The 12113-nt window shown below is 36.2% G+C and overlaps 1 protein-coding gene across 3 annotated transcripts in view; it reads right to left on the bottom strand.

The window, feature by feature from the left end:
- Positions 1-12113, bottom strand: part of adamts9 (ADAM metallopeptidase with thrombospondin type 1 motif, 9) — a 402991-nt gene that overhangs the window by 227373 nt on the left and 163505 nt on the right. For all 3 annotated transcript variants that reach the window (XM_068051578.1, XM_068051580.1, XM_068051581.1), the window contains exon 28: positions 10562-10738. In XM_068051578.1, coding sequence (XP_067907679.1) covers positions 10562-10738 — 177 coding nt within the window. The remainder of the gene's footprint in view (positions 1-10561; positions 10739-12113) is intronic.

Raw genomic sequence — 12113 nt, 5'->3', positions numbered from 1 at the left:
GATGTACTGCAACAACTCGCCAAGACTCCTTCAACAAAACCTTCCAAACCCGCAACCTCTACCACCCAGGGAACAAGGGCAGCAGACGCATGGGAACACCACCACCTCCAAATTTCCCTCCAAATCACACACCATCCTGACTTGGAACTATACCGCTATTCCTTCAGTGTTGCTGGGTCAAAATCCTAGAACTCCTTCCCTGACAGCACTGTCGGTGAACCACACCACATGGACTGCAGTGGTTCAAGAAGGCAGCTTACCAGCATCTTCTCAAGAGCAATTAGGGTCGGGCAATAAATGCTTGACTTGCCAGCGATGCTTACATCTCACAATTGAATAAAGTTATCATGTTAGGTGGCTGTATCACCAACATGGCAATAATTTTGTTTTGTTAAAGTGGAGATCTATGCAGTCTTGTTTGAATGTGCACAGATGTTTCTGCTGGCTTCTGTGGGCCAAAAAAGCATACCAAGTTTTGCAAAGAGTAGACCATCAACTTTTGTTGGCAGATCGGCTTACAATAAAAGTGATGTGGGCAGCCGAAAACTAAATGCCTGAATGGGGCCACCTACGGGAGGGCTGTTAAAAGATGTATGAAGAGAAACATTATGTAGTTTCAGAATAAACATCTCTTAAAGGGACTTTAGGAAGTGAGATTAAACATACCAAAATTAATAAAAATTTGGCTTTATTTTAGTTTAGTTCAATTAATATTAATACATTATTACTGATCTAAAGAATTAGACACTATTCATAACTTTTTAAAGTGATAATTGGATCTAATTTTGATATTATTTGAAGAATTCGGACATTCTATGGTGTCAAAATGGATATAAATAGAAGCAATGAATTGCTGCTAAGTACAGCAAATTATTGTCAGTATACAAATATAATGCAGGAAGACTTTAGACAGTATTCATGAAACAATTTGCAATATATGACACAGTACTATAGTTACGTAAATCATATCTTGCTTACAGATACAACCTACTACTGCAGTTAAGCAGTGTGAGAAAGTTGCAGAAAGAACTTCCCCAGATTAAGAGTAGACTTTTTATAGACTTTAGAGTTGAAGCTTTTTGAAGACCACGTTAACATTAGAGGAGATGAGAGTTCCAGTTGTGATTAAAGGAGTCAGAGAGGCTAGAATACAAAGACATGATGGAGCACGAGCAGAAAAAGTACTTAGCTGGAGGTAATTCTGTATGTACACTTTTTAAGATAGAAAAGTCATTAACTTACAACATTTATTTTTTAACATATGTTAGAGATGTGAGAAAAGTGTTGTTAATCAAATTGTGGAGTTCCTCATAAATGCACAAGCATTTCAAGATTCTTCTTTAGCTCTCATATTTAAGGCGGCAAAATTTATTTACATATTCTTTTCTTGAGTTTCCATTCCCATTTACTGTTGTTGTTCTGTTAATCAGTTTCATGGACTGTTTAGCAATGTATATAGAAACATAGAAAATAGGAGCAGGAGTAGGCCATTCGGCCCTTCGAGCCTGCTCCGTCATTCATTACGATCATGGCTGATCATCCAACTCAGTATCCTGTTCCCGCTTTCGCCCCATACCCTTTGATCCCTTTAGATCCAAGAGCTATATCTAACTCCTTTTTGAAAACATTCTATGTTTTGGCCTTAACTGCTTTCTGTGGTAGCGAATTCCACAGGCTCACCACTCTCTGGGTGAAGAAATTTCTCCTCATCTCAGTCCTGAAAAGTTTACCCCGTATCCTTAGACTATGACCCCTGGTTCCGGACTCCCCCACCATTGGGAACATACCAACATTTTAATAAGAGCACTGAAAACACAATTTTTTGATTTCTGATACTGCTGCACAGAGCAGTTTCACAAAGCAGGCCCATCACTTTGTTTATGTCTCCCATTAAGATGTACCAAAAAGAATCAGTACATGACAATGAAAAGGCAATAAACAACAGCAGCTGGAATCCACTGCTCACAATTGATGGAGAACAGTTGCATTGTAATATTAGTCTATTTTTTTTTTACTAAAAATCCATTCCAGTAGTAGAGCATAAAACTGAGGTGGTTACATATTGCAATAGACTTCTGTCACTGACACCACATGGCAAAAGTTGATCAGTAACATGCACAAAGTCCTGCCTGCCAATAACGCATGTTATAAATAGGCGATATTAAACAATGGCAACAAGTAGGATGACTAAGAGGATTCCAGAAATTGGAGAAAGCAAACATTTATTTTCTCTCAGGAAAATCTAAGATGCCCTTAGCAAATTATTGTTATTGGCATAATTACAAGTGTGCACAGATCTAAATTTCTCAGAATTAAATCCTTACATAATTAGCTTAATAGTGGTGCATTAGGTTCTGCTACTTGAATTCTAAACATGGCGAATAACATGATTTTGGATGTTTATCTGCTCCTTGCCTATAAATGTCATTACCATCAAAATTAAGAAATCATAATAAAGCCAGGTTGATATTTGATTCTAACCAATGAATGGAACTGAGATTTTCATGAATTTAATCCAAAGTCATCAACATACAACAGCAAAAATATTCTGTTAATTTAGCAGAGAAATATACAATGTTTTGTGTAATTACATTTTCCTTGTCAACCCTAATGTTTTAATTGGGTTGTTTCTTCAATGCCTGTGATATATTGTATATAACATGTTAAATTTTGAAAGTTTTAAACAATTGGATAATGCAAGAGTTTATCTTCATTAAACCTTCAGTGTAGACCTGACTTCACTTTATTTCTTTTTGGATTCATAGTTTATTTTCTCATTATTCTTACTTAATCAATATCATTCATTTGGATAAAAGCATCAGACACAACTAAAGTACCTTATATTAAGATGTCCTCATATGCTCACATGGCAGGTAACTAAATCAAGTACAGAATGGTAAATATTATTTTTAAAGAGCTATAAACTGATATGTAGTATTTACAAATGGTAAGTCAGAGAAAATGGTCACTCTTTTACTTGTTTCTGATGTCTTTGTGCTGTTTTCTTTCTGTCTCTCCTCTGTGCTTCTAGTTCTCTTCCTCCTTTCTTCTGCTTCTCTCCCCTTAATTCTTTTTGCATTTCTTCAGTTTCTTTTACTGTCTTAAAACAGGTTCATAAAGGACCAATTTCAAGACGCAACATTCTGTGCCCCAAAGACATTTTTTTTATTCATTCATGGGATGTGGCATCACTGGCTAGGCAAGTATTTATTGCCCATCCCTAATTGCCCTTCAGAAGGTGGTGGTGAGTCGCCTTCTTGAACTGCTGCAGTCCATGTGGGGTAGGTACATCCACAGTGCTGTTCGGAAGGGAGTTCCAGGATTTTGACCCAGCGACAGTGAAGGAACGGCAATATAGTTCCAAGTCAGGGTCGTATGTGGATTGGATGGGAACTTGCAGGTGGTGGTGTTCCCATGCATCTGCTGCCCTTGTTTTTCTAGGTGGTAGAGGTCGCAGGTTTGGAAGATGCTGTCTAAGGAGCCCTGGTGCTTTGCTGCAGTGCATCTTGTAGATGGTACACACTGCTGCCACTGTGCATCGGTGTGGAGGGAGTGAAGCCGAAATGAGTTCAGTCATTTTTCAAGCATCTAGGACAGCCACCTAAAACACACTAAGCCCTTATATATGTTAATGAGGGGCATAACACCTGTTTAAGGATCCTATCAGAAAGTGGGCTGCTCTGAACAAAGCAGACCTTGGGCTGTGTTTTTGGAATGTGATGTGGTCACCACCAAAATGGTAAGTAAATAGCTTTTTCATTTAATTCTGTGGAACCAGGAGAAACAGGAGTGCTCCTCCTGGCTCCACAGTACTTCTATGGGGCCCCTTCCACTGTCCTCTCAGGGCTTACCTGAGGACCGCTGCCAGTGTGGCAGGCCACCTGAAATTGCATGCTTCTGTCAGGCAAACTGCCTATGGAGACACAACAGGCTCACCCTGAATATGCAGATGAGGCCTGAGTACCAGTTTCTTGCAATCCTCCATCTTCCGGTGCAGGGATCATTCTCTGCACCCTTTTGGTGCTTTAAAATGATCTAAAGGAATTTTTAGGCCCCACAGTCAAATGGAGAAATTGTGTTTGTACATTCAAAATTTTTTTAAAGAACATGCAACAAGATCCTGGAACCATGCATCAGAAATCAGCAAGAATGTCTCTTCAGTTAATGTAAGATGCCTTCTAAGTTATTCACTGGAAGAAAGTTACATGCTTTATGAAGAAAACTTTGTAATGCTGGTTCACCAATTCCGCAGCAATACTGTGGGAGAAAGAGTATTACGTTGTGATTTCCATGGGAACGTAAAAAAAAGTGTTGGTGTTATTGAACAGATAATTAGAGCCGTTACCTTTTTAGTTTTGGGGCATGATTTATGGCGCAAGTGTCATAAGGATCAATTACAAGAACTGTATTGATCTTTTGATGTAGTAATACCAAGTCATAATGTTGAGTGTGATCTACCACTAATGGCTTTTCCACAAGGAAGCAGCTGTTATATCTCCTCAGAAAGTTTCAGATGCTTCATCTATTCCCATGCATAACAAACCAGAATATGGTTAGTACTCCAGATTCTGATGTGAAATCTCCAGGACAATCTATGAAGAAAGTTGTGAACTTGATGATGTGAAAAATGATCCTGAGAAGATACCTTCTACTACTCCTGTTATTAGTCCTAGCCCATTCATTGTTAAACCTACTTGAATATATTCTCAAGTTGACGGAAACATTCAAATTGTTTGGATTTGAAAATAATTACAAGTGCAGTGGTTATCATTATATTTCTAGGCTTGGCAAATCCATCTTTCCTGCATATTACTGGAAGAGTGCTATGCTTTATTTTCTTTCTCATTTTACTGTTCAGCATAGTTGCTGAATTAACTTACTTAATATTTTTCTGCTGTTTGCATGCTCATTCTTGGAGATGGTTATTGTCACCTTGAAATCCTGAAGGGTGAAAGTGATTTGATATTTACCTCTCATACTGAATGTTATATCCAGAGAAAATATTCCAGAAAGTTTGAAATAAGAGTAGCCATTACATTGTCACACCAACTAAATGTTTATTGGACATAATATCACAAACAGCAACAAGTTAAATGACCAATTAATCTGCTTTTGCTGATTTTGCTTAAAGCATGAATGTTGGCCAGAGCACCAAGAAATCTCCCTGCTCTTCATTAAATGTGTCTTGGGAATCTTCAATGACCACTTGAACCATAAGAACAGGCAAACAGGCCTTCAGTTTAATGTCTCAGCCAAAGAATGGCATCTCCAATAGTGCTGTCCTTCCTCAATATTGCACTGCAGTATTATATCGAGATTATGTGCTCAAGAGCAGGAATGGTGCTTAAAGCATAAATAAGACTATGACGCCTTGGCGATGGGTTATTTGTAAAAAATCTGCAATTCCTGTTGACTACCTATTAACTGCCAGAGATAACTGAAATCTCTTAGTAGTATGATTCTACTCAGAATAGATCCTTCACAATGCGTTTCTAAGGTAGCACATGAGGAAGTGACCACACATTAGCTTATTCACATTACATGAGAACAGGCAGTTTGGCTTGTTCTTAAAGCACTTGAGATCCCAGTGCTCTGATATTCAACTAACTCTAACTCCCTAACATGGGAATTTCCCACATACTTTACTGGCTTGGATCATGATTTGTAAAATGCAAGGAAGTGTTAGAAGAATCTTAAACTCTAGTTTTTTAATTACAAAAACAACAATTTGCATTTTCACAGAAGTTTTAAAGCATAAGCAAACAGTAGTGGGGGGGTGCAGGGAAGAGAAATAGTGAGATGAAAATCACCCCTGAATTTCCAAAAGAGCAGTGCAAAATGGCACAGTAACACTCAACTTTACTCTGAATTCAAGGCTACATTTGCACTGGGACTGCTGAAGTCACGTTTCCTATGGTAGGTGGGAGATGCCAAAATGAAATCCATTATTCAGCTTTAGTAAATGTTAATCCTTAATAGAAAGTATATGTGGTGTTTTGTTTCCCTGCCGAAGTTGAACTTTACTCTCAATAACTATTGTACCTAATAATGAGTAATACTTTTTATGTCTATTGATAAAGTCACTTCATCATAGTTAGAATAATTTTTAAAGTAATAATATTTTGTGGGTTAAAATATCAATAGTTCTCAGGAATGTCTAGTGAATTACTAATTTTATATAAAACCGGTGGATAAAGGACTTGCAATGGGCCAATTTAACTGGATGGAAATTCAGGCAGAGCCTATTGCAGGTGTGTGATCCTTCCCAACTGCTTGTCCCTTATTTGCTGAGCAAGGGCAACACCCAGATAACCCAGGTGCATCTGCCTCTATATTTCTCCATGGAACAAATGCTCCTCTTTCTCATTAACTCAAAATAAACAGAAAAGTACTTTCTTTTTAATTAAACCATTACTTGGAGTATATTTTGCAATAAATAGATAAAATATTAAAGCCACAATGATTTTCATTTTTATCACATGTATTGTACAACAAAGTGTCCAACTTCCAATAATTACTTGTATTAAGTTTCCAACAGGAACAACAAACATCGGGCTCGATTTTCATCTTTGCCTGGACAGTAATAGGGTGGGGTGGATTTCACGCTCTCTATACAACCCACTTGAATTGATTTCAATATAGGTTCTGTAAGGGGAGTGTGATACGCCCCACCAGATTACCACTCAGATGGTGAAGATGAAAATCTATCCCTTTGTGTCTATCCACAGTTTCATACCAATAGGACCATTCCACAGTACAGCAGAAGAAGAACTAGCAGCATTATTTCATTAGCAGTTTTGACAGACTATTATTACTTCATATTTAAGAGTGCTCATATTAGCCAAAGTTTTGGTATTTTTAAGCATGATAATAATGATCTGCAAGGCTTCATAAACTAATGGACTATTTTGTTATCAGCAATTTGGACAATACTAAAGAATGTGGACAGTTACTTGAATTTATAATAAAAACTTTACTTTGAATTATTGCAAACATCAAGTTACTTTTTGGTTCACATAAAATGCTTCTAAAGTAAGTAAAACTAATGGACTATTTTGTTATCAGCAATTTGGACAATACTAAAGAATGTGGACAGTTACTTGAATTTATAATAAAAACTTTACTTTGAATTATTGCAAACATCAAGTTACTTTTTGGTTCACATAAAATGCTTCTAAAGTAAGTAAATCCCCAAATAAAAAAAAGATTGCTGTCGCACCAAGGATTCATGTCAGTATTGCTTGCAATGTCCCTTGTCAATAATGATACTGCACCATTTAAAATACCATCAAACCTTCAATATATGGCAGTAAATTATCTGTGTCAATATTTGACATCAAATTTTAAATGAAGTATTGTACAAGGAAATAATATTATCTTAAATGTACAGCAAAATGGTTCAATTGTTATACTGCAAAGAGCCACCAAATTCAATCACAGAAAGTACATGTAATGGTAATTAAACTGCTGCCATGCTTTTTGGAAGTAGGACAATATTTTAAATTTTCCTAAAGCTACGATAAAAAGAGTAGCACCACATTCAATAGAATTTGAGACATCGAGATGCCAAATACCCTCTATAATTCATTGTCTGAATAAGTACATACGCTTTGAATACTGTCCATGACAATTTGTAACAACATACTACGTGAAAGCAATGCCCAGCAAAAGCTTAGCCAAAGTCTTAGCCACATCACTGTGTTCATTTGCATTGACCTCATTACTTAAATATATTTTGTCTAAAATGGTTGCACAGCATTGCATCAAATATATTTTTAGGTCACAATAGTTGAGCCAAGCAAGGAATACTAGATGGCTGTAAAAGAGACAGTAAATTTGTGTCATCACACTCCTTTATTTATATCTGTGATGCAAGCTGTTTCACTTTCAATTAGATTCAAATTTGTATCCTAAATGACAAATATGCTCTATTTGTGTAAAAATTATATTATACAAAGTAAACATTATTTAACAAAATCCACTGTGGAAATTAACATTTTCACATATCATTCATTGATTAAAGGTTTTCAAATCTAGTTTTGGATTTTCAATGATGTTCTTTCTCTAGGAGAGGATGAACAAATGGAAATCTTTTGCACTTAAGATTAAATTTACACTGTAAAACAGCTCAAAAAACATAGTTTAACATTTAGGTTTAATATAAACCTGTCAACTGTACAGAACTCTTTTGTACACATTATTAAAGCAAATATATAGAAGATACATTTCTGTGGATTTTGGCAATTTAGCACCAGGATTCTCCCAAAACAAAAACATAATTAAACATTTCATCTGCTTAGAATATGTCACAATAATAATCTTTACTGTGCACCATAAAATATTTACACATTTTAAATGTGAGCAAATACTTCATTAATAAATTAAGCTTGTCAGCAATATGTACATTAATTTTTAGTATTGTAAATGCTTAAATTGCCAGGGTATCTAACATATAAAAGCAGTTATCCAAGACAAATACTGTTGATAATACTTTAACCCAAATTTATAAACTATGAAGAGAGTAAAACACTGAAAATATGATTAATACTATCTCTGATCCATATATACTATTGATAGAGAATCTTATGGAAGAGAGAGCCAAAATGATGCAAGAAGAAAATATGTAAGTATCACTGCAAACTAATACTACAGTATCTAGCTTGTTAATAATTAGGACAATTATTTTACTACAGAATATGTTTGACCCTTTTAGCACCTGTATATTTGTTAATGTGCATTTTACAGTAAAGGAGTCGTTTAATGTGTCTGTGCTGCGGACAGGGATCATGGCTCACCAGCAGCACAAACTCATAAAATTATCCCCCAAGTGTTTTGTCACTTTTGCAATGCCACAAATTTAGTGTCTCCATTCCGTTAAAGTTCTCAATGAAGGAATCTGATGATAGCAAAGCAGCTTATGTGTTTGGCTAGAATCCAACAGAGCCCAATTTACTGAGGTCACAGGTCAGTGTTCATGAGTTCATACATCTATATGTAGGTAAAAAACCCAGCTTACCCAAAAATGAAAGTAACCAAGGGTAACATTTTCCACTATACATAGTAAGGTGCATGGGCATATCTACGGTTTATCCATGTTTACCTGTATTTTGGATGAGATGTCCCTATGATTTCTCATATCTATATGTGCAAATAGGCATTATTTTCTGATTTATTGTTTGCCAGTATGCACAGGCAATTTAAATAGCTAATGCAAAATAAACAAGGAGGCCAGACAAGCTCTGTGTGCCTAATTTCTCCCAAACTCAGAAAGAAACTGTCACATACTTCAGAACTGAGGCAACCTAGAAACTAGAAAAACAGGAAATGGAATCAAGAAAAAAAAGTGGACACACAAATGAGTGCATGAATTAGGAACTTTGGATTACGGAACAAAAATGTAATTGGCTAAGCACAGTCACTTACCTGCTGTACACAATCGCATCTGTGCACACATCATATTAATCAGCAACATATTTTAACTGCTGCATTAATAGTGCTATATACCAGGCCAAAATGTTAAATGTAAACACATTGAGGAGCACTGCACATATTTATGTTCTCAACTATGCACCTATAAATATGAAGGAAAAGCTTCGCCCAAGAATTGGATCAGAAAATTCCCTTATTAACATGCTGTTTTTATGATATTGAGGTGATAAGTTGGTGTTCAAGTACAGAATGAATGACACATGGTTAAACTACTGGTCCTTCCTAGCCTGACTGTTTTTGCAAAGAAACTGGAGGATGATAAAAGAAAATCACCTGAAAGGTTTTGCTGCAATTCAAAAATCACTTTCTCAATTATTGAACTGATGCATTATTTCTTCTTGACACAAAGATGGTACTAATAGACCATTATGGCGACAAGACAACTGTTAAGTAGCTTGGTCAGAGTTTGCTGAAAGATTTGTAAGTTACTGACGGATGATACACTTGTTACAGATGTATGTAGCGTTCAGAATATGACATACGTTGAACATTAATCTAGTCTTTGTTAAGAGGTTTTGAAACCGGGGTAAAATACAGGGATGTATTTAAGATACAGGAGGTAAAATTCAATTTCATCTTGTGTGGATTTGTTGCCTGATTTACATCCTGCCCAATTTTCATTTCCATTTCAGTCAATCTGCCTCCACCTCTTTTGCAACCCTTCTAAAGTTGATTTTTCACCTCCGCTGATTGATGACAGGGTCATAGACAAACAAGCCCTAACATAAATCTACTACCCCGTGCTTACCAAAAGGACAGGATTAAAATGCCTACATGATAGTTAGAACCTTAAGACTACTAAAAATAGTAACACACAAGCTCCCAGATTGTTTTGTTATAAAAAGATATTTTTGCACCAACTGCCTGTGACTTGAGGTACATAACTGTGTACTGTATATTACTGGCCTTCATGTTATTAACAGCAGCATGGATTCAATTAGGAAATAATAAATGTAAACTCACAAAAGGTGAACATTTACAAAACTATACCCTGGCATTAAGCACAACTGTTATAAACTGATACACCCATAGACTGGTGAACTGAGTTATATAAATAGAAGGATTATCGTACCGAGCTCCAACGACCTCTGTGCCAGGCATCATCTGTAGGACAAGCTTGAGTATTGCATTGTTCACGGTCGGGAGGTTTGTCAAGAATTTCACAGTTCTGGTCACTTAGCCTTTGGCCATTTGGAAGCTGACAAATAACTAGTCTTGTTCTTGCTCCACCACCACAGAGCTGGGTGCACTATAAATTTAACACCAACACCATATCCATTAATAAGTGCTAATTTTACAGGAAAAAAGGAAAGAAAAGGTGGGTTAAAATAATTCTGTTCAGAAGCTAAAGAAAGCATTTTAGAAATATCAACAGTACAAAGTAAAATAATAGGTAAGCAGTTCAAGGATCAGATTTGCTTTTCTATTATCAAGATTTTGGAATTTTAAAGTATCTGAAACATTATCTCACTTTTTAATTGACTGGATGATTTATTAATAGAACAATTCCTAAGTGCATTAATAAACCATTCTAATCCAGACCAGGTAGGAACCCAATATGTGATGAGAAAAGTTAAGAAGCTAGGTCAGAGTTGGTCCAAATACTTTTAAATCTCCTGAATGAACAGGTCACTTCCTATAGATGAATGCAGCTTTCACAATATGGTATGTAGAATGTGAATCTAGGGTTTGGTAAAGTACCTTTCTATTTTATGACCTTTCCATCACTACTAAGGTTGGCTAATTAATGAACTCCTAGGACAATCATTTTTGAAATAGTTTATGTGACAATTCATGCAAGAATACAATTTTTATTCAATGATCGAGGGAAACAACAGCTACTATCACCTGCTAAACCTTCTTATCAAACATGCAGAAATACATTAGGGAACTGAAATATTGTTTATAGCTCACCATTAAGAATGACCTATGCAAATAGGAACATGGGAACAGGAGTGCAGTATTCAGTCCTTCAAGCCTGACCTGCCATGTAAGTAGATCATGACTGATCTGTATCTCAACTCAATTCATCTGCCTTTCATCCATATCCCTTGATACCTTTACCCCTCAAAAAAATCAATTGATCTCAACCTTAAAAATTTTAATTGACCCCATAGCCAGAGTCTTTTAAGGGAGAATGTTCCTGATTTCCACTGCTCTTTACGTGAAAGCATGCTTCCTAATTTCACTACAAAATGGCCAAGCTCTAATTTTAAATTTGTGCCCTCTTGGGCTGGATTCCTCACTGAAGAAACAGTTTCTCTGTTTTTACCCAATTAAATCCCTTTATCATTTTAACGTCTCCATTAAATCACCCTTCAACTTTCTAAGCTCAAGGGAATACAAGATTATACAGCCAGACCTTATAATTTACATTCTGGTGAATCTGTGCTGTGCCCTCTCCACGGCAAATATACATTGCGTGAGGTCTGGTGCCTAAAACTGAACACAGTACTCCAGATGGGGTCTGACCAAAGTGCTGTACAACTGAAGCATAACTTCCTCACAAATGAATCCCTTGAGATAAAGGCCAATAATCCATTAGCCTTTTTGATTCAGTTTTGTACCAAGCACTAGCTTTTAGTGATTTGTATATATGGAAACCTTTGAGGTCAATTAATATT

Source organism: Heterodontus francisci, chromosome 19 (genome assembly GCF_036365525.1).
Source record: "Heterodontus francisci isolate sHetFra1 chromosome 19, sHetFra1.hap1, whole genome shotgun sequence".
NCBI classification, from domain to species: domain Eukaryota; kingdom Metazoa; phylum Chordata; class Chondrichthyes; order Heterodontiformes; family Heterodontidae; genus Heterodontus; species Heterodontus francisci.
Note: the sequence above shows the minus strand (reverse complement) of the source record. Positions and strands in the feature narration are given on the sequence as shown.